General features: G+C 47.5%; 1 protein-coding gene across 11 annotated transcripts in view; it reads left to right on the top strand.

The window, feature by feature from the left end:
* NAV1 (neuron navigator 1) overlaps positions 1 to 27,461 on the top strand; it is a 1,017,084-nt gene that overhangs the window by 795,206 nt on the left and 194,417 nt on the right. For 2 of the 11 annotated variants that reach the window (XM_086923149.1, XM_086923148.1), the window contains exon 1: positions 740 to 928. The exons of 7 other annotated variants lie outside the window; for them this stretch is intronic. In XM_086923149.1, the coding sequence (XP_086779275.1) occupies positions 855 to 928 (74 nt within the window). In that variant the 5' untranslated portion in view covers positions 740 to 854. Of the gene's footprint in view, positions 1 to 734; positions 929 to 27,461 lie in introns of those variants that run through there. 2 more of the 11 variants (XM_086923151.1, XM_086923150.1) reach the window with 2 other exon arrangements.

Raw genomic sequence — 27,461 nt, 5'->3', positions numbered from 1 at the left:
GCTCTCCCTGCGTTATGCACCTTAGACCAGGGGTTCCTCCCGATTGGGTACCACGGTCACCCCTGGTGCTGACTCTGGGCCCCAGGTCCTTTCATGCCACACAATCTGTCTTGCTCCTCCATGACCATGGTAAAGCAGTCTGCCATGCAGGTGGACCACTGAAGTGGCAGATTTGTATTTTGCATAAATACGCTTAATTTTCATACATTTCTGTGAGAGCAAAGTACACCAATTTTGCATGTCCCTAAATTTCTTTATCACTCAGATGTGGAAAGGCTGTGATTTTCATGACTAACTATCTGGAGTATTACATCCCTTTTGCCTGGAAAGTAAGTCCTGCCAAATAGCTCACAACAGTTTGTAAGCGCTACATTTAAATTGGAACCCGAAAACTAGAAGAATTCGCATGGATCACCGGGACTGGATGAAACCCCTCCCTCCTAGCATTGTAGAGCTTGAATGATTTCCCTTACTGAAACCGGTACCTGCCTGGCTCTCCCAGGAGGGGCTTTTTGAATAATAATAAGTAGAAAGAGCCTGGCCCCAGGTCCATCTCTCCCAGCTGTGGTTAAAGGTACAGGCCTCGCCGGTCTGCCGCCTGCTGCTGCAGAGATGGGGCTATGCCTTTAAGCACAGCTGGAGCCAGGCAGCGGTGTGTGCACAGAAGGGGGCGGGCCTGCCAGGCATACTCTCCCCGCCCATCCCTATGCAAGCTCCAGGCTTTCTTCCTCTCAAACGGATCTCTACTGAGAACGAGGGGTGTGTGCCGGCGCGGGGCTGCGGGGACTGCCGCGCATGGAAGTGTCTGCACCGTGAGGACCGGGAGACGAGGCGGGGGCTCGGCCTCGGGGGCCATGAGCATCCTGCCCGTGAGGATGCTGCAGCTGCCCAGAGCCAGGGGCGAGCGCATCGTGAACTTCAGCAGCAGGTAAGGAGAGCCGGACGCATTTCTAGTGGACACCCTCCCCAGGTGTTACGGTTCAGGAGGAAATGCACCCACGTGACGTAATTCTGCTTTTTAATGTGTCTCTTGCCAATCTGTTATGCGCGTGGCAATGGTGACATAAAACTGCTCGTTGTGACCCCTATTTTCCACAGTGCTCCTTTTCGGGTATAATGTGTGAGTGAGCTGGTGAAAGGTTTGACCTCGGGTAGGCGGGGCTTCTGATCCAAATTTTCAGTACTGATATGTTGCTAATTATTGACTGAGGAATGGGTCTGGAGCAATTAACGTGCCCTTCCTGCGTTATTTTACACGCTCTCCCTCCTCATTGACCTAGAGCGCTTCGAAGCTAGATGTGTGCGTAGAGCTTGTTCCAGGGAACCTTCCCAGGACGTAAAGGAGGGGACGAGGGTGGGCGCGGGTAGGATGACAGACCCTGTTAATTGGAAGGGGCTGTGCAGCCCGAGCCCTGGCAGCTCTCGTACCACCCCACCAGTGCCACACCCCCGGCCCTCTGCTGAGATGCAGGCTGCCAGGGACCAGGTCTGCCCGCAAGAGCCAAGGCTGCAGGAGCGCCAGCTCACCCTCCGCTCTGCCCATCTCCTGCCTGCTGTGCCCAGCAGCCCATGCCTGGGCACCACGCCCACCTCCTGCGGCCCTGGGAGCGTGCTGTCCTGCTGTCTCGGGCCCTGTGCGGTGCATGGCTCTGGCGGGAGCTGCATCCCCTGGACTCGCAGGCTCTGCCTTCGGAACTCACTCGCTTGCAGGCTAGGTTTCCAGCATGCACCTCGAGCAGGGTCACAGCGGGGTTATCTGTGACGCTTGGGGTACTATGGGCACTCGCGGGGACACTGTCAATACCCGGTGTGTTTGGTGTCATTTGTATACATCTGAGTAGGATTTCAGCTTGATTTGTTTCTCTGGAATAGGTGGTCGTAGTGCGATCAGTGTCGGGGAGACCCCTGACAATTCTGGGGTCGAGCATCCCTTTAATAGGTCCGCTCATTTCATGCCTGTGCACATCGCTCACAGTGTGACACAACCACCAATGGAGAACAGCAGCCCACATCTCCTCTCAATAAACGCATCTGTAACGACGAACGGCACAGCAGTGTGTTGGAGACTGGGAGGGAGACCGTCCCCCCCCCCCCCCCCCCCCCCCTCCCATGTCTCGCGCCTCCTCGCGCGTGCCTCTGTTTGCATGAACTGCTCTCTGCATGTATTGGATTTTGGGCTGTATGCTGCAGTCATCATCGCGGGGTTGTCCGGGTACATGCCTCGCTTTGTTCTGCTCTCCGCACGGATTCCTGGCCGCTTTGAACATCTGCTGGCTCGCGTTTTCTTTAACCATAAATCATTGCAAAATGCATTATCCTACCAAAATTCCCCGGATCGTTTTCTTGTATTTAAATTGCTTAAAAAGATGCTTAGTCGCGCTAACAGTCTGAGGAAGAATGTGTTTTTTGTCACCGATTATACATTTTTATTGAATGAGGGAGTTTGTGTTATTTTAGATGTCGGGGAATCGTAGGATGGGCTTAGGGGGGCTTCGTGTGAATTACTGCCTGGACAGCACTGGGACAGGTAGACGCACACGGTTAATGGGTGCAGGTATAAGAAGACAGGTAACCAGGGCAGGTTTGGGAAGGAAGGGGGATCTGAGCACAGTGCCTCACCTCCTAGCACAGTTTGCCCCTTAGCATTGTGGTAAATGCAGTTCACAGTGATTTCTTACTTGAACTTTAGCTGTAGTGGTTCAACAAAGATGATACAGGTTAGTGCTGTAAATCTCTTGGGAAGAGGTAACCAGTGCAGTTATAGGAAGACACGTAACCAGGGCTGGTTTCGGAAGTCTGGTAACCAGGGCTGGTTTCGGAAGTCTGGTAACCAGGGCTGGTTTCGGAAGTCTGGTAACCAGGGCTGGTTTCGGAAGTCTGGTAACCAGGGCTGGTTTCGAAAGTCTGGTAACCAGGGTAGGGTTAAGGAGAGATAACCAGGGCAGGTTTAGGGAGAGATAACCAGGGCAGGTTTGGGAAGAGGTAACCTGGGCAGGTAAAGGAAAACCGGTAACAAAAGAGGCAGGAATACGAAGACTGGTAATAAGGGCAGGTATATATGAAGATAGGGAACCAGGGCAGATATAGGAAGATAAGTAACCAGGAAAAGTGTAGGAAGATAGGTAACTTGGTCCAGGTATGTGTAGGCAGGTATAAGGTTAGGTAACAAAGAGCAGATATAGGAAGACGGGTAACAAGGGACGGGTATAGAAAGACAGCCATCATAAAGTATATATAGTGACAGGGACGCAACTAGATCCGAACTTCGGGGGGTCGGGGGCTAACACTCACTGCCAGGGCTGGCTTAACACTGGTCGCGCACGGTGCAACTGTCTTTTTGGTGCCTCATTTCCTCCTCCATGAATTCCCTCACTACCACTCACCAACAATGCCCCTCATCGCTCTTTGGCACATTTCAGACAAACATTTCTTGTTTTTATAGCACTACTCATAGTTTACTCGCAATCAGTTCTGTGATCTGCATGGTACACGTTCTTTGTTGGAGGCACATTAATCCTCTGCGCTGTGTGGGAGGCAGCAGTGCCCATGTGAGTGCACGGTGAGCGATGCAACAGTGTGAGAGTAGGGTAAGAGAAGTGACTGCAGGGTGAGTGCGGTGACCATATGAATTTGGGTGCGGATGTAAGTGCAGAGTGGCACAAATTAATGCATGGCTAGTGATTGGCTCGTTTGAGTAAGATTGCAGATTGAGCAGTGAGGGGGACAGGTGAGTGAAGTGTCACATGAGTGCAGAATGAGAAGTGTGCTTGCGTGACTGCAGGATGAGCGGTACCGGGTGAACAGCGCAAGTGCCTTGTGAGTGCAGAGTGATCACTGTGAGTGCAGGGTGAGCAGGTGAATGTTGTGAGTGCATGGTGATCAGTGTAAGTGCATGGTGAGCATGAACGTGAAGGGCAAGAATGAGGAGTGAGTTGTCTGCATGCAGGGTGCATTCACAGACACTTGAAGTAACTCAGCATGTTTATGGCGGCGTAGGGTTTCAGATATAAGCTAAACTATTCCTATTATGGCACTATTCAGGGATCAAAGGAAATAAATAATGTGTTGATCCTGCAACAAATTTCCAGTCTTAAGATTAGGGATGCCACCTCTTTATTTTGATGTGCCAGACGGTACAAAAATAAGCAGTGACCTAAAGCCCTATTTTCAGCACTTATATGTGTATACTTCGAACAGCAAAGATAACTAGAAAGCACTTTTAATTGTGTTCTAGGACTGCCTGAATGATCCATGAATAATAATTAAAGGCAACAAAGAGAGAAAAGTCACATTGCAAATGAATACATACATTTTTATTTCTAACCCTATTTAATGTCAAGACGAGGTCTTTGCGAGCTCTTTAAACAACACATGGCTGGATTTTTTTCTTTTGACAACCCTACTTTATATTTCTTTTCATGAAATGCATTCTCACACTACGGCAGTAAAAGTAAAATGCAAATGTAAGGAATAGGCAGAGTGGGGGCCAGGGGGTACTGGAACCAGAAAAAAAACTAAGCCTCGGTAACCAGTTAACAAAGGTATGTAAATATGCAAATGGTCTTTAAAGACCTGTGAAAAACTTGGGCATTCCGGAGATGAGACTCCAGACACTGCCCAGCCTGGGGGGGGGGGGGGGGCTGATGCCCTTTTAGCCCTTTGGGCACCTGTAGAGTTACTGGGTAAACTAGAACAGGCATAGAAAGGTGGGCATAGGAAGAGAGGTATTCAGAGCAGGCATTGGGGAATGTGTATATGGAACAGGTGTAGGCAGACCGGTAATCCACAGCAGGTGTAGTTGAATAGTAGCCCAGTGCAGACATAGGCAGACCGGTAATATAGAGCATATAGAGGAAGGTGCGTGACCCATGATAGGAATATGAACTTGGCTCTAGATAAGGTATAGGAAATTTAGTAATTTGTGTGTAGGAATGCTGGTCAACGGCCCAGGTATAGGAACACATTTATCCCACGTAATGTCTTAGAAGACACGTAAACAAAAGAAGGCGTATGAAGTCTGGTACCCTAGCAGGTTTAGGAAGGCTGATAAATTGGAATAGTGGACAGCGTGTGTTTCAACCATGCAAAGCGTGTGTGTGTGTGTGTCTGTGTTTCTCTAAAATTCTGTTAACTACAAAATTTAATTTTATTTTAAATTTTTATTGCTGACAGATAGTATAGTCCCTTATTTCACATATTTTCTTTAAACATTTTCCTATTTAAAAAAAAAAAACCTTCTTAAAGCCAACTAACCCAAAAATAAAAAAAAACACTTAATTGCCATGTAATATGGTGCTGTATTGCCCCCCCCCCCCCCCCCCCCCCCCCCAAAGATCTGGTCACATTTCTGAACATCTCTGCCATGAGCCTCGTGGGTTGTGATGACAGTAAAACCCTGCAATGACCATACTGGACCATATTACACCAGTGCTTAATTTGAGCCAGTCTTTGCCGATTGAGCCCACCAGCACTCTTTTTTGGAAACCTGCACTTATTTTTTCCTCATTGACTATTGACCACAAGCACATGAGATAAAACACACAAATGAAAAAGAGAGACAAAAACAGGCACAAAGGGAGAAAGTATGGCCCAGAACTAGTGAAATTAAGGGGGGCAGGGACTGATGGTGGACTGAAGAAGCCTGAGAGAAATTGAAAACTATGCTGTCGTGGTATTATGAGCGTTGATTTTGCATAACCCTGCCGGCGCAGAGCCTTGGTCACCAGCTTTACCAAATAACCACGATATTACACGGTTACCTGTTGCGTATCCTCCATATATAAGTAACAGTAGAAAAAACAAGGCTCTTCTACTAAATTAAAACAAAAAAACCTGACACTACTAATAAACTGTTCTAAGATGGAAGTTCGATGTCCTGAACCCAGTACATGTGCAGGCCAGTAGCAACCACTTGTAAACTGGGCACCCTGAATTTCTCTTAGGCGTACTGATTTGCAAAGCAGCAAAGAAAGTTCTGAGGCAAAAAAATGCAATAAAGCTGAAGTGGTAGAGAAGAAATGTGTGCACCTCTGCGGGGGAACCTGAGCCCATGTTTGGACGTGTAACTCCAGGGGACGGAGCGTCAACTTTGAGAGTTCCCATCAATGTATCCATCATTACATCAAGCTGCAGGGGAAATATAAGAATTTAGCAATGACCTCAGTCTCCCGGGTCTAAAACACAAAGGGGTGGGAGAGACTTAAGATGGAGCACACTTAAGGGGGGAGAACTGTCAGCTCGCATCTGACTGCGAAGCCCCCTTGCCCCCCCTGCGGCTAAGCCCCTATTGAGCCCGAGGATGTTATTTTTCGGTGGAAGCGCAGGGCCCCTTTCAGACACTGATCTCAGTTCCTCCCAGCGACAAAGGCGGCATTGTCTGCGGGCGGCTCACGTGCGCTCCTTGCTAGTCACTTGTCTTTTTATTGACCCGGGCCTCGGGCTGGGCGGTCTCCTTGAAGCGGCTGGGGGTGGAGGGGAGGGGGGACCTCCTCGGTGAGCAAGACCTCACTGCTGTCAGGGATGTGACTTCAGCGCAGACAGCATCAGAGCGCTAAACGTTCCTGGTGGCAGTCTGAATCTCCTGTCCCGGCCAGATTTGTTTTGCTTTGCATCTTGGTACTTGGAGTCCTGTTTGTTTATGCCAAGATCAATTCAGTATACAAAGAAATCGTCTCGGTGTGTTCCTGGGACAGGGAATTTGGAAACTTGGGGGTTCTGTGCCAATTCAAGTGCGCTGCTGGGAGAGACCACATGAGGGTATTGGCGGTTCTAGGTCAAAGGGAAACACGTGAAGGGACATGGATTCTCGTATGTTGTACGATTCTCTCTAAAGGTTGATATGTATTTGGGCCTGAGATGAACGAGGCTGTTTTCCAATAAGCGAAATTTGTTGAGAAACAGAATCACGAAAGGCCCTGGTTTTCACACCCCTCCATCGCTCTCAGAGGAGCACATGGATGGTTATTCCCCGAAAGCAGGCCTGCTGCCTGAGGCCTGCACCTGGTAAACGGAGGAAACCTGCATGTAGAGATGGACATGCCCCCCAGTGGCTGTCTGTGTAGGCCAACGAATTTGTATTCCAAGACCACAGGGCTGCAATCGGAGGCCTCCTATGTATCCTGAGTTCAAATCCTGCTATAGAATCCTTTTCTTGATGCCGGTTTTCCGAGGGCAACAAGAGAGATGTTGTTTGAGGCCTGAACTTGCATGAGCTGTGCAGCGTGAAGGGGGTTTGAAGCTTCAGGCTTCAGGCTTCAGGCTGGCCCGGTTGTCGAATGGACTGATGCTATGTGAACTATACTATGAATGCATCTGAGACAAGAGCATGTTAAGTCGCAGCGAACTGCTCTGTGCTTTTCTTGTTTGAAGCCTGAAAAGTCTCTGTAACCCGAGAGGTAGTTCTGCTCACAGACCTCTCCCCTGGGCTGTTTCTAGGCCCAAGCCCTAATGATGGGCCTGCTCCTTTAACCACAATGAATGACTGCATTGAATGAATGATGGTGTATTATCCTGAGCTAGGGGGCTACGTTCGTGTTGACAAGCACACGTGTTGCGGGTCAGAACGTCTTACTCCGGCAGTGGGCCTTTACTTCTTGCTCCGCACGTGCCCCGACGCCGCGCGCTCTGCAGAAGGCGCGCGCACGCCTTGGTTGGGTCAGAGATCCTGGAATCTGATCTGGCGGTGCAGATGAAGAGATCCGACTGCTGCAGAGGGCTCCGAGTGCAGCAACGGCTGTCACTTCCTGCCCCGGGCAGTTGTTCCTCCTGCGGCTCTTTGGCATGGAGGTGGGGGAGGGGAGCAGATATGAACTGTCTGAGTGAACAGCACCCTCAGTGTTTAGGGTTTCTGTTGTGTGCAAAAAATGCAAGATTCTCTCACAAACGAAGTTTGGTAAACTAACTAAAGAATGTGTGTGTTTGTAAACTGGGCTAGTAAACAGCTGTGTTTGGCAACTGCACGATTGTGATCTACCATGCAAGATCAACAGAGAGCGGGATGAACTCCGCGTGTGCGTGTGAGAACTGGGTGCCGTGGTGTGAGTAAACGGCGTGCGGTGCCCGTTTGTACACCCACGCGTCTATCTGTGCGCCTCAGCGTGCGGCACTGTGAGTGGCTCGTGTGCCAGTGCTGGTACCGTTTGTCAGGCCTGAATGCGAGTGAGCAGTGCTTATGTTCACGAGTCGACTGCGTGCAAAGTAAACGGCACGCCTGTGTGCAATAACCAGGGCACAAGTCCTGAAAAAGAAGTGGGGGAGGCTGACGTCACGACAAAGTGACGTCACGAAAGGTGGCTTGCACTCAGTTGCAGTTTATAGTTATCCAGCTCCCTGTAAAAGAAGTGGGGGGACGCCGTCCACCCGCGTGGTACCCCGACTCGAGCCCTGGTAATACCCATGCACCTGTGTGAGTGATCCGTGTGGTGTGCCTCCTTGTAAGTGAAGCCGGTATATGACTGAAAAGTGTGTGAGTGAGATCCGTGTGCCTATGAGAGTGAAAGCGAGTGAGTGACAGCTGCGCTCCTCGCGCGCGCTCTTGGCCTTTGCTCTCGCGGTTGGTCATACGCTGGCGGTAGTTGCTTTGCATCTGTGATCTCTGGTTTATCCACAAAATGTCATGGAATAATCACTCTCAGATCTCGGGGGATTGGGCAGGGGCTCTTGTTTGCTTTTTCTGCCCGTGGTTTCCCTTCTCTTCTTATGTAACATTTGCTGTAAACCATTTCTTGGCGTCTCACGTTCTTCCGATCTCCGCGTCCTCCTCTTTTCCTCGCAATCTTTCTTCTTATGTTGCCTCTTCTCTTGCCTTTTCTCCTTCTTATCCACCCAGTTGTCCTCCCCTATGCCCTGCTGGTCACCCAGCCACCGTTTGCCATAGCTGTGCCCATTTGGCCCGTCTTTGCCTTTCTATGCCCCTTATCAGCCTCTTATGACCATTCTCTATTTCCCCTTCTCCACATCTGTCCAATCCCTTAAGCTTCTTTTACCCCCTGCCTTCTTTTGCTCTTCTTCCTTTTGCCTCTACTTCCTTTTGCCTCTACTTCCTTTTGTCTTATCTGATCCGTTTTTCCTCCTATCTGCCCCCTTATATATTCTTCCACCTCCCCTTTTTCGGTCGAGGACCGGAAATGCTGGCTTGCCAGCATTTCCGGTAGGAGATCCGTATGATACTTAGTAGGGATCTGGAACACGCCTCCCTCGGCCGTCTCACCTCAATTGGCTGGCTTCCTAAAAGGAGGCCAGCCATTGGAGGAGAGAGCTGTCCCTCCAAATAAGCTCCGTCTTTTTCGGATTCGGGGGCGTGATTTTTTGCATTCTTTAGCCCTGTGACGTCGTCTGTCACTCAGGGCGCAAAAAACACGCCCCCGAATCGGAAAATGGCGGCGCTTTTCTTTAGGCCATTTCTCGACAACAGCCGCCCCAAGAAGTCGCAGCCTCCTCCACCTGGCAGTCTCTGTGTGTACACATCGGCCCGTCTCGTTTTTTGTGGGCAGACAGGCATTGGGGGCACCACAGGGAGCCGCGGAGCGCACTCTGCAAAGCCGCCCTGCCGCTCTTATCTTGGAGAAGAAGCACGTCCCCAGCCGAAGCCCAGCAGCCCTGCCCGTGGCAGGGAGGAACCGCCGCCTCTCTGAACAGCCGGTGAGTGCCGTCTTCCCCCCCCCACCTTCCCTCTGCCCGCAGCTCTCCTTCGTCTCTCGTCGCACCCCGCCCGCCCCCCTTCGTCTGTAATATGAGTTGCTTTTGAACATGATATTTTTGTTGCTTAGCGTGACCTGCTCCGTGAGAGTGTCTGTATTAAAACATTTTTATATATATTTTTTTTAGAACGCGCCACAATGCCCTTCATCTTTAACATGTCGGCTTTCGCATTTCTTTTTTTCTGCACTAGACAGCCAAACACTTTTTTTAATTACCTGCAGACATGTTCAAATTGTTTTGTCCCGCAACCCTTGACGGGAGCCTGGTGGCACTCAGAGCAGGCGGCATGTGAGGCGAGGGGGCACTGTGCAAACCACTGCTTCCAAGCAGACAGCCCGGCAGCCAACCCTCTACCTATTTCAGAAGCTGTTGTCTGTTTCATGGCAGCTATCTTTTCTTCCCTCCGCCACACCAAGTTGCTCACATTCAATTTAATTTGTTCCGCTCGCTGGGCGGGAACTCCTAAGAGCTCAGCCAGGGGCGCTCAGAGCAACCGGCAAGCGGGCAATGTTTGCAGAACCGCTGCTGAGTAAACAGCCCGGGGGCAACCCTCCTCCCACTTCAGAAGCTGTAGTGTTGTTGCAGCTCTTTGCTCCTCTGTCCCGCACTTAGTCGCTCACATTCTTCAGGGTTTACTGTGTAAGTCATCAATAGTTTACATTTTAGTATTTCGAATGTACTGTTAACATGACTGTCTGCCAAAAAGCCAATTAAGGGCAGATACTCGGTCTCGGGACCGCCCTCCCTCCCCGCGCCAATCGTGTTACTTTCCTGTTGCCATGTTGTTCCATCTAAACTCTGTTGTGCTACTTCACAACAAAGACGGTGCTGCAACTGCACAGATTATCTTCTCCACCTGCCAAGCTCTCAAAAAACCATTCCCTCTCAACACGTAAGTATTAGGAGCCGGTTGATAACAAAAATGAACCCAGTCGTGGAGCTTTGGTTAGCTACAAATAGCAATAGCGCTATACAAAAATGATCACTCGACTGCAAACGAAGGAAAAACAAAAGTAAAACAAATTGTCATTTACATCGTCAGTAGCTCTAAGTTTCACAAACGCGAGACCGATTGCATTGCAAAATGACAAAGTAAAAAGAAAAAAATCGCCACAGCGCTTATTTTTTTTGTTTATGCCATGTTGCACAGCAGCTCAATTGTGCAACATGTAAAAAAAATGGTCAAATACATATCGCATAGGCGAAACCGATTGGCTTTACCAATGCTTGTTTATTTTTATTTCAGCACTCCATGAGCATGTACGTGTGCTTTTTCCTGCCCCTTCTATACTGCACTCATAGACCTCCATGTGCTTCCCTCTCTTCCACTTCAGCCAGACCTTGACCATTGCTTCGCCCCATCCTGACTTTTTATTGTTTTTGTTTAATTTCCAGCCCAGGTCACGGGAGACGGAGTCTCGCCCTATTATTTATTGTCTGAGCTCCTCCTCAAGTCCTTGCCTTTGAATACTTGCATTGTCTCGGTCTTCAGCCCAACAGGAAAAGCAGGACCTGCACCTGTGTCATACAGCTAAACAAGCTCGTGACAGACAGGCGGAAGTAACAAGCGCCAAAGCAGTGTCCTGATGCGCGAGGGATGGCATTCCAGACAGAGCCCTCGTGCGTTTTACTCGCTGTAACATTAAAGGAGCCCATAGAAAAGGGGATTGGGATATATAACACAAGCGCAGGGAGGCACATTTTCCGCATATTCACTGAGTGATGCCAAAATGCTTGCTGAGTTGGCGATTGTCTAGACTGCCGAGGGTTGATCCCCCTTTAACACGCCCTCTTTCTTCCCATTCCTGTATCTTTATGTCTCGTTTGCAAGTTCCCTTTCATTCCTGCATTTTTCTTTTGGCTCAGTTCTCCTATCTGTTTTCTATCCTTCGTCCTCCGTGTTTTGCTTCTCTCTCTCTTGCTCTGGGTACATACAGTCTGATGAGGAAAAATAAGAGACACCCAAAAAGTGTTCCCGTGCATCCACCTGCAACCGCCGGCACAAATTAAGCACGGATACTCTCAACTGGTACACGTGAGAAACAGGCTCAGGCCCGTGTTCTGTGGATCATGGAAGGGAAAGCGGGTTACCTATCTGGCCGCTATACTTTCCAGGAGGAAAACAAATAGTACAGAAGTGAAATGTTAGGCTTGTGCTAAATTGAAATTACGCGCTCCTAATACCAGTCATTTGGGGAATTTCGTGGTATGCTTGTTACATGGAGTTTCCAAAACGATGCCATTACGCCACGTCCTGTAATTACGCGCCATTCCGCGCAAAGTCAAAGTCAAAGTTTTTTTATTTGCTTTGGTACTCAACTGAGGACCACAAATTTAAAAACAGTTTACAAAATATAAGCATAATCAATATAGTTTTAGAAAAGATTTTAAAAATTATAGCAAACCCATTCGTCGGTCGAGGCGTTAATTCAGAGCTGTGAGTGCAGGGTGCAGAGCTGTGAGTGCGCGCAGGTGCAGAGCTGTGAGTGTGTGCAGAGCTGTGAGTGTGTGCAGAGTGGTGTGTGCAGAGTGGTGTGTGCAGAGTGGTGTGTGCAGAGTGGTGTGTGCAGAGCTGTGAGTGCAGGTGCAGAGTGGTGTGTGCAGAGCTGTGAGTGCAGGTGCAGAGTGGTGTGTGCTGTTGAGTGCAGAGCTGTGAGTGTGTGCAGAGTGGTGTGTGCAGCGTGGTGTGTGCTGTTGAGTGCAGAGCTGTGAGCGCAGGTGCAGAGTGGTGTGTGCTGTTGAGTGCAGAGCTGTGAGCGCAGGTGCAGAGTGGTGTGTGCTGTTGAGTGCAGAGCTGTGAGCGCACGTGCAGAGTGGTGTGTGCTGTTGAGTGCAGAGCTGTGAGCGCAGGTGCAGAGTGGTGTGTGCTGTTGAGTGCAGAGTTGTGAGCGCAGGTGCAGAGTGGTGTGTGCTGTTGAGTGCAGAGCTGTGAGCGCAGGTGCAGAGTGGTGTGTGCTGTTGAGTGCAGAGTTGTGAGCGCAGGTGCAGAGTGGTGTGTGCTGTTGAGTGCAGAGTTGTGAGCGCAGGTGCAGAGTGGTGTGTGCTGTTGAGTGCAGAGCTGTGAGCGCAGGTGCAGAGCGGTGAGTGCAGGTGCAGAGCGGTGAGTGCAGGTGCAGAGCGGTGAGTGCTGTTGAGTGCAGAGCTGTGAGTGCAGGTGCAGAGTGGTGTGTGCTGTTGAGTGCAGACAGAGCTGTGAGTGCAGGTGCAGAGTGCTGTGTATTGGCAATGTAAATGACAATGCCATTTATTTATGATTTAAAGAAAAAAAAAGAAATGTCATGAGCAATGCCAATAGCTCTACCTTTAATGATGCCGAGACCATTGCATTGTAAATGCTTGTTAGACACCTCTCTAAGGTTTTTTTCCTTCCCACCCCCTTTGCCTTCTAACTGCCCCTAGTACTTTCTCTCTACCTGTGTCTTACCTTTATCATTCTCTTTGCCACCCTTTCCTTCACCCCGTTCTCTCTCTCTTCTCGCTCCTCTTTTCCTTCTGTGTCCTTTATCCTCACATCCCTAAAAATTCCCCAATGCTCGTTCCTCACTCAGTCCCTTAATGTCCCCTTCTCTGGTTTTATTGCACTTAATGATGTGGGGAGAGCATCTGGAGCTCTAATTCGTGTCTCTGTGAATACACAAGAAGAACCACAGCAGAGGAATGTTTCAGTGGCTTCAGGACTTGACATTGGTTTTCCCACCCCATTCCTCCGTTCCAGCACGCACAGGGCCTCCTCTTTGTGGTGCATCACAGATGAGACGCTGTAGGGCTGGAAGGGATACTAAGATGCCCGGGTTGTCAGGCTATCCGGGCCAGATGGTCCTCTCAGTTTGGTCTCTTCCGGCAGGAGGTGGCAGGAGTTACTTGGAAGGCCCCGTTGCGCCTGAAGCAAGGTTGTTCAAGGTGAGAACTCAAAAACCTAATGGTTTCCAGGCCAATCTGTGCTTGTGTTATCCTTTCGTGGTGGTTCAATAAGGGCCTCGGAGCAAATCTAGCCCACCACATCCAGTCTCATATATACCATATAGGTAAAAGTCACTCGCCTCACACAAACAGCACTATTACCGCACGCTGACCACCAAAAGTGTACACGAAATATTAAGCACTCCAACACTACTGATGATCCTACTGAAGCAGAAAACAGAGTAGCCTCTATCCTTGACACAATGGCAGAATGTACCTGGCAGGGTTGCAACCGGTCTAATGGGAATACAGCACTATACGAATTTCTGTAAACATACTGTGCCATACCATTAGCGCTATTGAAACAATGGTGCTGTCGAGTCTGGGCATTCTCCCATGGCCCGGCCCTGGTCAGTCTTCTACCGATGCTGTGGAATGCTTTAAAGTTCAACCCCTTCACGTCTCTCTGATTGGGTGCAAATCTCAGATGGAATACAGCCTCACTCTTGGCCACTCACAATTTAATTTGCAAAAACAATTTTTGCCGATTGCCCCCCCCCTCCCCCAAATATAATACAAAAAATACTTTTTGAGGTTTCATGGACGTCGGAAGTACCTCCGAAATGGTCACAGACTGTGCAGAAGTGAATTTCTGAAACAGACTGGGGCTTTTACTTCGTTTGCAAATATGCCTCCAAGATGGGCTGTGCTCATGCATAGACTCCAAGAGCTTTGGAGAGTGAGCGACCACCTTAGGCTTATCCTCCGAGCAGTTTGGCGGTGACAGTTAGCTTCCTTTTTTTTCTTCACCTTCTTGCACCCACCTATGCCTCCGGGTCGATCTCCCTTCCTCTAGCACGCGCTCACCTGGTCTTACAAGTGCCCATGTGGTTTATCAAACTTTCAGTGTTCAGTAAAATCTAAAGCCCTTCAAGGCTCTATGAATGTGGATTAATATTACATAAGATTCTGATTGTTTCGTCATCCTGTACTAGTTAGAAGTGTTCAACCCGAAGGAAAAGTAAGTGCCCACATTAAGATGGTAAACCAAGGAAGATTGCTTTTTAGCTCTCGCTTACCAGGTCGGATTGTCAATTCACAGTGGGCTTAGAGCCCACTCATTGCTTGCCATTGGTTGGCTTTATTGTCACTAACATTCCCTTGCTTTTATTTGTTAGCTTGTGTCCGCTTTTCTTCCTCTTCATGTGTTTGTCCCTCTCCTTGGCCATTGCCTCATTACTGGTGTCCTTCCACTGCTTACATTTGATGCACTACTTTTTTCCTTTTTGGTTAAGCACTCTAACAGTGCATGCGTTTTCCAGCTATCTCTCATGTGCATGTTCTTTTCTCCCTCTGCCACACTCTGTGATGCTCTCTTGCCCATGTGCTTCTCTGCAGCCCTGTCTGCGTTGTGGTTCTCCTTGTAAGGTTCTCCTCTACATCGCCCTCTGCACTGCCTTGCATTCACCTGAATGATTCCCTTCCCCTTTACTCCATGTTGCTATCTCTCACCTGTGTTGTGTACTTCTCCCCTCCACCCTCTGTGTTGCATCCACTACCCTTTGTGTTTCTTCCTCCCAACCCATGCATTCCATGTTGCTTTAGGCCCGCCCTCTTTAATCCCAACCTATGCCATCCTTGTTGCTTCTACTGTCCTTTGTGTTGCTTCTCGCCATCCCCACTTTTGGGGGGACAAAAAGCAACAATTCTGTGCCAACTTTGTGAAAATGTACTGATCCAACTCAGATTGGTCAACAAAAAGAATAAATAGCACCTGTCATTTTATAGGTGTGAGATGCATAGTACGTGCATCTGCAGAATGACACGCCACAGTTGACACATCAGAGCATCCGTTTATCTACCTTATGCTATGCTGTACTGCATTTCAAAAACAGTGGTACAGCCATTAGGTCACTTAGGCAAGACCTGTTACCTTTGCCAATGCTTGTTTCACATCATGGCTGTTTCCTGGCTGAGATGCCGGTCTCAGAGAGATCGCTAGTACGTACAAATCTTCCATTTAAAACCACTCTGACAAGCCCACTGCTGAAGTTCTGTTGAACTGCCTTGAAGACTACAAAGCGTACAGTATCTGCTAACACCCAAGCAATGACCCACTTCAAACTTTTTAAGTCTCGCCTGCAATAGCGCATTTGCTGTATGTGCACTTGCTTGCGAGAGAAATTGTATACAAGGGGCTTGCAGCCAGCCCATTGCTCTACATTTTTTGGCTTCATTGTCACTCTTATTTGCTGCCCTCTAATTGGCCGACATCTGCTGGCTTCATGTCCTCTTCTTTCGGCTGGAGCATGGACCAAATACTGAATGCTTCAGCTTGATTGCTGTCCTTCTGCTAATCATGCTGTGATTAATGTACTACTTTTATTGTTTCTTCTTCTTCCCTACCGTCCTTGTTGAACCTCATGCCAGTTGTAGCAGTGTATAACTATGCCAAAAGTACTTCATAGAAGCTCTTTTTCCCTTCTAATGGATGTTTATTGCGTCAACAGATGTTATCTGCTTTTATTGTGACAACAGATGTTATCTGCTTCCAATTTTATTTTCACTAAGACATAGGCATGGGAACAATTACTTTGTTTGTGACAGACTTTTTTGTCAAATGTCATTTTTTTTTCTTTTTCATGCATGGAGAGAATTTCTCAGAATCACAGGGGTGTGGTGCCGCCACCTAAAAACCACTGGCAAAACACAGCAGTTCTCGCTTTTAAGACTATTGGCTCTACCATTGCCTTTTATTCATGCTTAAAGCTGGTAGCAATGATTTGAAGCCAGAAAGCAGTAACTTCAAATACTCATGTGATCTTGAAAACATTACATCTTTTGATAACATTCATCAACACTCCATATATTCATCATATAATAAAGGCAAATTACTGGACATAATTTTTGCACCTTAACTGGACATCATTTGTTCCCCTCTCTTTAAAACAGGTTGGTCGGATCACTATCTTATTACATTCCGGATCGTTTCATCTAAATATCACAGCCACTAAACGGGTCACTGAATACCAATGGGCCTGTTCATTCAGGATCTTTACGGTAGAATCCATGTTATCCCACCTTAATCGCAAACTAAACCATATCGCTCACTCCAGAGAAATCAACAAACCAACAGGATGCACAACTAAATCATCAATCATTCAATCAATCATCGCATTTATATAGCGCACTATTCACCCAGAGGGTCTCAAGGCGCTGGGGGAGGGGGGTCCGCTACTGCTCGAACAGCCAGGTCTTGAGTTGCTTCCTGAAGGCGAGGTGGTCCTGGGTCAGGCGGAGGTGGGTGGGGAGGGAGTTCCATGTCTTGGCGGCGAGGTAGGAGAAGGACCGCCCCCCTGTGGTGGCTCTTCGGATGCGGGGGACGGCAGCGAGGGCGTGGCCGGTCGATCGAAGCTGGCCTTTGGGAGCGTAGAAGTTTAGGCGGCTGTTGAGGTATCCTGGGCCTTGGTTGTGTAGGGCTTTGTGTGCGTGGGTGAGGAGACGGAAGGTGATTCTCTTGTTGACCGGGAGCCAGTGCACGTCTCAGGTGTCCGGAGATGTGGCTGCGACGGGGGATGTCCAGGATGAGTCGTGCTGAGGCGTTCTGGATCCGCTGGAGTCTCTTCTGGAGTTTGGCGGTGGTTCCGGCGTAGAGGGAGTTGCCATAGTCCAGACGGCTGGTGACGAGGGCCTAGGTGACCGTCTTCCTGGTCTCGGTGGGGATCCACCGGAAGATCTTACGTAGCATGCGCAGGATGTTGAAGCACGACACAATTTATTACCCCACCCCGATTGCACCAAAATGTAGTATTCCAATTATTTTCATAAAAGAAAACTCATTGAATGCACCAAGAACAAATAGCAGCAATCTAAGACCACAGCATTACTGTGTATAGCAAAAAATATTCAGAAGAGTATACAAAGATTGTCATGTCGGCGAAATCAAGCTATATCCAGGAACAAATCAACACAGCGGTGAAGAGAATCCACTCTCTCTTCTCGCACATAAAACCCAACTCCTCTTCTCCAACAAAATTCAATCAGTGACTCTTAAGCAAATTGTGAGGGACTATCCAAATTCTCCACTGACAACATTCACCCCATCTAAAACATTAAGACCCCCCTCCCAAACATTCCAGAACCACTTTGCAATTTTTTTTATTCATATGTGACTTTCAAGCCCATTAACGAAGCACTCTCTCAGCTTTTATAAAGCCAACAAATTGGTTCCAAGGCTATATTCCTTCTAAAATCATAATGGCCAACTTCGGCATATTCACATCATATATTCATGTAATAAATTCGTTTTAGTGAAGTTTTTCATGCTTCTATTTCAAATGTCTTGTTTATGCTTGAACGTAAATTGCCTGAATGCCCACAAGTGCTAAAACGAACTAATTAAATAAATAAATAATGTAGGTAGACCAACGGAGGTGTCTGAGAGGTCACAGTTTTTGCCAATTCTGGCATCAGATGTTCATCAACTACTGGGGCTGTATTACAGAAAGGGCCCCTGGGGCATCAGATGCTTGTACGGCTCCTTCTGTAATACATATAGCACTGGTGCTACATGTGCACCAGCTCTATCTCAAGAAGGCGTTCCTTCGTTTGCATGCGGGCATGGCTCTATGCAAATGAAGGAACTCCACCTCTTGTACCACACTGCCAAAAGAACCTCCATTCCACTTTGGCATACAGGACTGGCTACAACAGCCATTTATAATGCCAATCCTAAAACAAGGAAGAAACTGTGTTGGATTCCAATACTTGGTTTTAGAATTGTGTGTCATCTGTGTCGCGCTTGAAGAGGAGGTCATCAACCAATATAACTTGGCCTCACCTTTTCCTATGTCTTTAATTCTTATTCCATCAAGCAGATTTCTTAAACTAAAAACTTGGCTTCCTCCTAGCTTTTGGGGAGTGCACCCAATATCTCCAGTCTTGTAGTACTTCACCCTTTAAATACAGCTTTTTGGGTATCCGAAGTCTCCATGGAAGCAGTCATTGGTTACTTAAAATTTAGATCACCTTTTGTTATCGTTACCATGGAGTCCTCAGGAGTTGGTAAAAACAAGAACGGAGTCTAGTAGTACAGCAGGGAAGTGTGGTTGACCTAGTTTGTCTCTGCAGTCCTCTCCAATCTCCTGCACTCTGGACTTGAGATGCTTGGACTCTTTGGAAAGCCCATCCTTCTCATTCGCTGCCCCCTCTTCAGCAACAGGGGCTAAATCTTTACATATTCTCTTGGACCTGAAATGGAATATCTAGCTGACGACGGAACCGGAGATTGAGTGCTTTGGTGTCTACTTTTGATAACTGTGGGGTAAGATGCACCCTATGTCACAGGGTGTGTGTGCTGTAGATAAATATGAGGTGCTGAAGCTCAACCGCCATGCCATGGTAAGGGAGCACCCTGCTGAGTGTGCTGCTGTTGGGGCGCCATGCTAGTAGTGATGATGTATCACCAATCCAGTTCAATTAAGAGCTTCTTGCTGCACTTTTCGTAAAGCAATGCAGCGACTGGCATTCACCAGTGTATAGTGGATGCCTCTAGTGCTTCCGTGTACAATGTGAATTTATGGGCAGTACATTGGCTATGTACTGTAGACAAGTCTCTCCTTTCCCAACTCCTCTTCTTTGTCTGTGTTATTGTGGACATGCCCTTTATCCCTGCGTGAAATTTGGGAACACCTTGTAGCTTGATTTCCCCACATGACTTGCTTTATTTTAGTGTGAGTATTGTTTTGAGATTGGACCTTAAAAATATTTTTTTCCCGATACGTCAACCTTATGACCTGATTGACAAGGCTAATTGTGCAAATTAAACCCTTTAATTGAATGTGTGAGATTTGATCCGAAAATTCCCTATTTTAAAGCAAAGTCTGAGGTATTTAGTATGTGGTGTTGTATTCCATCTCATTACTACTTGTCGTCCACCTCTGTAAGATAAAATAGCTATAGGCGTCTGAGCAAGGTCTACAGAATAGCATCCATTGAGTTGAGCAGGTCACACCCGTAATACGATGCAGTGCATTTTTTCCGTATACACTGTGAAAATCTGGGCTGCAGAAGCGGTCAAGTGGCAACCAGAGGCAAAGCCAGTAGAGGTAAGGACAAAAAATCATCCCGCCTCTTCCACGGTCAAGTGACCATAAGTACTTACCAGGTAATTACAGTGCGACCTGATCTCAGGATGGAGACAAAGTGAGTTATAATGGAGAATGGACCCGGCCCACGTGGTCTTCAGGTGCCAATAATTGGCCTGCAGAGTGTAGAGCAGGGATTTCCAACCAGGAGCTCGCGAGCTACTGTAGCTCTCCAGCTGCCTCTGAGTAGCTCACCTGTGTGCAGCCCAGCTTTTTAAATTAGAAAGCTTTTGCTTGGTTAAAATATTATACATGTCATTTTTTTAAATTATACAGCACTAATAATATTAGTAGCTGTAAATGCGTTTAATTGAATCTTAAAGACGGGCCGCCATAAAACTGACTGTCAGTCTAGTCCATCATGCACTGCCTGATTACCTTATACATCAGTCCAAACCTTTTCCCTTTCAAATTCCGCGCGCATGTATTGGAGTGACATTGCAGTGTCTAGTTAGTGGACTTTAAGGCCCCCACTCACCAGATTAATACATTTCTTTATATTTGGCTGTTTTGGTATTTGGGGGCAACAGGCAGTTACGGACAGTTACTTGATCTCCCAGGTTCCTGACTATGTTGTAGGTAAATTAGTTTATTAGTTAATACAAATAATAAACATTGATTAAAACATTCAAAACAGATCATATAAACAGAAACTCTGAAATAAATGTGTCAATCATGTAAAACATCTTGTCCAGCACTATATCCTATATGGACATCACACCGACTGCCGCGGTTATTGGCACAGGAAGAATGCCTTTCGTTAGCCAGAAGCCTTGAGGTGTTTAGTGTTGGGTGATCTCTGGCAGTGGTTGACTAGTTGGCCTGTCCTCTAGTGGGGGTGCAGGAGAGTACAAAGGCTGCTCAGGCAGGAACTTTTATTTGTTCGTTTATTTTTTAGGTTTTATAATATTTAACGAACAGTAGTACCTACAGGTAAAGAACACACATTTGCATACAGGGCTTCTGAAGTGTGCTTCCTACACTGTAGGAGCTAAGGGTGTTTTTGCCTCTACTATTGCTATTGCCGTTCTGGTTGGTTTTAGTCCGTGTGACTGCTTGACAAGAATCCATCCCTTCATTCCTTTTTGAAGGCCGTGATCGGCAGCAGGGGCAGGCAGAGGAAGGTGACAAGTGCTCCATGGATCCGGGTTGAGGATGGGTGGGTAGTGTCCCTGGAGTGGGGGTAGTTTGGGGGCGAAGGTTGGGGTGAGTTGCTTGAACATGTTCTGCCTGCAGTAGCCCAGCCAGCCATGGTATATGCCGCATTAGCTCTTACACTCACTTGGGGCCTGCTCGGGCATGTCCTGGGGCGGGCTGAATGGGGTAATTTACACTGAATGCTGGGTTTTGTTTGCTATAATTTAGCACCCTTGTGTGGCTTTGTGTTCCCGGGAAGGCACACAGGAAACGTTTAATTGGCATTCTTCCGTTATATTGCCTCATAGCGTGCCCTGTGTGAGGAACAGGTGCAGCCTTCAGTACACAGCAATTCTGTTTTCACAACAGATAGGTGGTAGGTGACTGGAATGGCTGCAGAGGAGGGGGCAGAGGGCTCTTCAAGAGGTCCCCGATGTTGTTCTCTTGTTTCCCATGGATTTTAACCGTAAAAACACCGACATTGTTTGTTTCGACCGATCACCAGCTCAGTTCATTGTTGGTGTTTCTTGTGTGATGCAAGGCAGGTTTGCGTCTCTCCACTCGCCTCCAATTCCTTACAGTTCATCTATTTTCAAGCATCACAGTCCTGATATAGCCACCTCGTGCTTCTCACTCTGCAGTGCATTATGGGAACTGCCGGCCTGATTTCCTTTCTAATCAGCAGTTTTGCCTACGCCATAGCGATGGCAATTATGAAACCTTGGAAGTGTTTCGGTTCATCACCTTTCATCTGATGAGGTGTGCCCGGTGGACCTTCCTGTGTCTGAGAGCACCAACAGATTTAGCCATCTCGAAAGTGGCGGCCGCCGCAAAACTAAAAGGGTGAGGCAACGGAGGATTAGGTGAATAATACATATTTTTTAAAGTACCTGTCCTGCCACCAACGTGGACGCTGCCGGCCGCCTCTGTGCTTCTCTCCTCCTGGCAGTCACTGGGGACAAAGTACATGCTCTCCACCCAATCCAGATGCTGCTCTCATGCTATATAAAGCATGAGAGCAGCGTGGGGATTGGCCTGAGTGGGCTAGTCTGATGCTTACTCAGTCACAAGGAGCCTGCTGCTTTTCTCCAACCCGGCTGTCAACACAGGTGGGTTGAAAAAACCGAAGTGCGCATGTCTGTTTGGCCAGCCTAAGATGGCCGGCCAACCCGACACGTGCCCTTTACAGTGCCCATCACTCCTCCTCCCTACCATGGCCCGCCCTGGCCCGCCCAAGACTCCCTAGCTCTGTCAGTCAGCGGGAAAAAAAATTATGATTATTTTATTATCATTTTATTTTCCACTGTCTGACTCTGACCAGTGGGGCGACACTCCACTGCCATTACCGAGGAGCTGCCTCTGCATCCCGACTGGTCCTCGAGGGCAAAACATGCTTTCAGAGCAGCCTCCTTATCCTGAAGTGGCGGTTTTACTTTTGGGCGACGTCAAGCGCGTCAATATGACTCTGCTCATAAATAAATGCATTCATAATTATTTAGCAAAAATCCACTCTTTGGATTCGTAGCATTTCAGCTTGGATAATTTTGCAGCCACAGATCACAATTTCTTAGAGCATTTCAGCGAAAGTAAAATGACGGATCATGTGAATGCATCGTCTGCATATAATGGCGTGCAGGGACGTATCTATCAATAGTGCAGCAGGTGCAGTGGCTCTGAGACACAGGAGTCCTAAGTGCCTCTGATGGGAAGAAGTTAATTTCCCTGCTTGCAGTGGAGCCCATATTACTTTTGTGTACCACTGATGGTATGCAGCTTGCAGCTTATCTTTTCTTAGCCTTCCATTTCTCAGTGGTCGAAAAGTGTGCAGAGTAAGAATATTAGCATATCGGCCTTTAATGCTTTGTGAAGGTGCCCGTTTTAAAGTCCAAACTGGCAACCAGTCTCTGGTTAAAACACCACTACTTTAATCCTGATGGGGCTGGTAACTGCTCAGGTCTGCACTTCAGTTAATATTTTTTTATGACTCATTATTTCGGTGTAGCGTTAGCTAAGACTTTTTGTTTTACTAAAATATGTCTAATATACTAATACGTTGGGGCTTTCAGCCACCTCTCTTCATCCATTGGTCTTTTGTTGTGTCATTCACATTTTACTTCCGTACATCACTGCATATAGTGTTTCAGCCTACTTCTGTCACTGGCTAGCTTCACTTGACTGACTGCATTTTGCTTTCTCAAAAAGGAGCACATCCGCACACAAGGAGTTCACCTCGGTGCCAGTATTTTAGTTTTTACTTAATGACTCGAGTGTTGCCTTTTTGTTTAGAGCCTGATGTGATAGTGGGATGCTTCTGATGCACATTCCATCTTTATCAGATCCCGTCACCTGCCTAGGAGGCTGTATATTCCTTTTCTGATTGCTGCCATTTCACAACACACCACATTGTGTCAATTTTTCTGTTAAATTATCCTTTCTTTCCTTCTTAACCTTCTTTCTCTCCTGCTTTGTTTCCTTCCGTTTTCTCTGTTTCCTTCCGTTTCTTCTTTGTTTCCTTCCATTTTCTCTCTCTCTTTAGGAGGCTTGCATCCAATGCCAGACTCCGTATCCCCCTTCAGTACCCGGACATACTAGCGTAAAGTGTGTGTGTGTTTTTTTTTTTTTTAAAGATTAAAAATTATTTTGCCTGCCCCAAATTTTTTTTTTATTGTTGAGGATCCGTAATAGGAAACAAAAAAGCTTTGTAAAGACCATGACGAGCCTAAACCTGAATTGCTAAAAGGCTGGTGGCCTATGCCAGACCTATTGGCTTTTCAAATGCTTGTTTACACTTGGCATGGTAATGTGGTGTCAGTTTGCCTCGTATGGCAGTTGGTTGTGGTCCGGGACTCTTTATATGTTTAACATGTCTAACAGAAACATGTTGCCTGCTACCCGGTATCTGCGTTGTAGCTTCACTGAGAAGAAGGGGTTGGCCCGATCCCATGGATTCCTTGTATCTTTCCGAGAGCATGCCCACGGAAATAGAAGTTAGTCAGATACTTTGTCTCTGTTTGTGTGACTGCTTGCCTAGATAGCACTGGTTGGTTTGATCCCTAAATTGTTTGTATACATGTATACATATTGTTTCACACCAGAGGAAAAAAAAACAGGTTTGGTTTTAACACTCTGCTTTTTCATGACCATTCTAGTGGAATCTCCTGATGTCCTCAGTGTGTTAGGGACGATGGTGCTTGGCAGACACAGAACGCTTTGTTGCTGTGTGAACATGCCCAGGAGTGAACTGGTTTGATGGCATCCCTGATTTTGTATATGTAGCAGCCAGTATAGCTGGGAGGAGCTAGTTGGTTGTTGCCCAGCAAGTGACTAATTGTCAAACCAGGAGCTCCTGCTCCTATGACACACTGGCAGTATAATTTGGATGCAAGAATCTAGTTGGGACTCAACTCTTCTCTGTATGGGTTAGGATGGCTGGAAAGACCAGATTTGCTTGCCACTGCCACATGTCTCAGAAAGCAAAGAAAAATACCTAAACTGGAACAGCTAGTCAACCATGGATCTGGTGAGCTTTGCAGCTTTGTATCGCATACCATGGAGGATCACGGTGGTCGAATCCTCTTTTCCCTCATTGTGTGGCATTATGCCAAGCAGTCAATCTGCTAACTCAATTATATCTTTCACTATGTGAAACCCATGCATAAGCAGAACTACAAAAATGATACATATCTCTGTGGTTCAAATGCCGTGCTTCTGTGGAATATTTTTAAAGAGCTGCGGAGAGACACCCGAGGAGGCGGTTTGGTAGCTCTTGGACCTAAAGTGAGTCTGTTGCCTTCAGAGAGGATGTGGGTCGTTATCAGATGGTTGGAAAAAGAGTACATGTGACGGCTTCCTGTGCTCCTGCGGTTGGGGCTCTGACACAGAAAATAATTCACAAACTGCAGCATTTTGCTCTTTGCTGTACATGATCGACCTGCTTCAAAGGCAAGCTTCCGAGCTAAGGACCACCTTGTTTGACGTTCCAGGGGACAAGGTGAAAATGGTGCCTGGTGATACAGTTGCTGGCCTTTCAGTTTTGGAATTATTATTGAAATCCTCAGGGCATCTTTCACTTTTATTCTGGTTGCCTCCTGAACTATTGGTTCTGAATAATATCTTCAGAATTTTTGTTCAGTAACTGTAATCCTTCTTGTTTTTTTTGGCTTTAGACCGTAAAACACTCAAAAATCCATACCACCCAACTGGATCCACAAAAAGCTATCTGCACCCTTTCAACTTCAAATCTCCTGAGGACAGTTGGCCATAGCTTTTTTTTATCGAGCCTAGAGCCTGCGCACATGCGCTGCTCTGCAAGACTTTTTGTAGAGGATTAGGGAATAGAAGCCTCGCCCACTCTATGCCCATATTTGCCATTGGTGCCAGACCTGCCCAATATGATCAGTGCATTGAAATACCAAGTTGCTCACAGTAAGTGACTACAAGTGACAAGTCTCTGAGATGGCCATTGTTGAAACAGAGCCCACAAATACAATATCACTGTTTGTCCTTTTGTGTGACTTCTCTCAGGTTCTCTTGTTTGAAAGCATCTCATCTGTTCAATTCCTTCATAACCCCAAACTCTTCAGGCACAAATTATCTTTCTGTCCGGTAGACGGTGGGGAGGCAGTGGCATTGGTTAGCCCCTCCTTAGTAATGCCTCCTTCATCTCTCTCCTCTCATGGTGACTGGCCCCTTTATTTACTTTGTTAGACGGTATGTATTATTTAGACTGAGAGCACTATTTTCTTAAACCTTTTCCATGCTTCGGACGGCTGGAGGACGTCACGGTGGGCGTGTGCGAAGGCCGGCCGCTGGCTGTGCAAACTGCGAAAGCGTATTTTTTTTCCGCGGCGGAATGTCCGCCACAGCTAAGCGGTTAATGAGGTTCTACTACTGCAGGCATGACGTGCTTTGGTGCCTACTTTACCCCCCTTCCTCCTGTTGTCGTGCCTTCTTCCCCTGTTTCCATCATGTTGTCCGTGCCTTCTCAACCCCCGCCTGCCCTCCCGTTGTCCGTGCCTTCTCACCCCCTGCCGGTCCTCCCGTTGTTTGTGCCTTCTCCGTCGGCCCTCCCGTTGTCCATGCCTTCTCCCCCAGCCCGTCCAGCCATTGTCCATGCCTCTCCCCCTCGCGCGCCTTCCCGTTGTCCGTGCCTTCTCCTCCTCGCCCTCCATCCCTCCCGTTGTCCATCCCCCCAACTGCCCTCCCTCCCGTTGTCCGTGCTGCCTACCATTCGCGTAAATGTGAGACTTATTGCATTGCAAATGCTTGTTTAGGTTGAGCTTACCAGACAGCTCAGCCCATATGGTTGCAAAAGACCGCTGTTGGCTTACTAAGACCTTACAAGGGCTTACATCCTATCCAGTGCTTACCATTAATTGTCTTAATTTCACATACATGTGCTTTCCTCTTAATTGATGGCTTTCCTTGTCCATTTTGAGTTTGTCCCTCCTCCCTTGTGAGGGTTCTTTGCCATCCTCTGGCTTAATTGTGTCCTTACACTACGCACTTTTAGGGAACTATTTGTTTTTCTTTTTGGTTCAGCACCCCTTGAGAGTGCACGTTTTTCCCACATTCCTTACTCTTGTGTTTTCTCCCTTTCCCCACCCTAAACATGTCCCCTTCCGTGCTCTGTCTATTTCTCACTCTTGTGGTTGCTCGTTCTCGTTCTAATGTACTTCTTTCCCATACAAACGACCTGTTGCTGTCTCCTTCGTGAGCTTCTCCCTCTGCCCCCATGTAATCTCCATTTTGTGGTTTGCTCCCATTTTGCCCTCTCCTTCGTGCCACCATCCACTCCCCATTGCTTTCTCCAACCCTTCTCCTTTGCCCCCCATACCTCTGGCTTTCTTTTTTTGATGTATTTTCTGAAATATTTATTTTGAGGACTCTCATCTGCATCATGGCACATGCACGCACTTCTACAGGCTGGCATGACCACCATCTGCTGCATAGTTGCACACTTTTTTGTCTATACTACACAGCACCAGCAAAAAGCATTGGCAAAGCCAGTAGGTCCCAAAGGCGAGACTTTGCCAATGTTTGCTGTATATTGAATTTTAATAGTGGAGGAGTTCGTGTTTGGGAGTGCGAAGTTTGTTGGCAGGGTCAATTACCTTCTCATTTGTTTGTATCTTAATGTGCAGGTTGGGATGTTTTGGCGGAGATGCGTGTGGCTGTGGTCACAGGTAGGAGGTGCTCTTCATGCCACTAATGCACAGCATACACTAGGATGCAGAGGATGGCTGAACGAGGTCTACTAGAAGTGACTCACTTGCAGTAATGTTTTGTAATGAATTGTAGCATTGCATTTCTGTTACATTGCTGACCTGCCATTATGAGGCCCTGAGAAGCCTCTGGGTAGTCAGATAAAAGTCTATGGTGTGCACTTCATAGTTGGTAGAGGATGGATATATAGCAAATAGTTATCTGACTACCTAGAGGCTCCTCAGGGCCTCATAATGGCAGGTCATCTAAGAGGCTATGGTGTGCACTGCATAGTTGGTAGAGGATGGATATATAGCAAATAGTTAGATGTTATTTGAAGTCCTGAGTGGTTCTCCAGTCGTGGTACAGCACATC

Source organism: Lissotriton vulgaris, chromosome 5 (assembly GCF_964263255.1).
Source record: "Lissotriton vulgaris chromosome 5, aLisVul1.2, whole genome shotgun sequence".
Taxonomy (NCBI): Eukaryota; Metazoa; Chordata; class Amphibia; order Caudata; family Salamandridae; genus Lissotriton; species Lissotriton vulgaris.
Note: the sequence above shows the minus strand (reverse complement) of the source record. Positions and strands in the feature narration are given on the sequence as shown.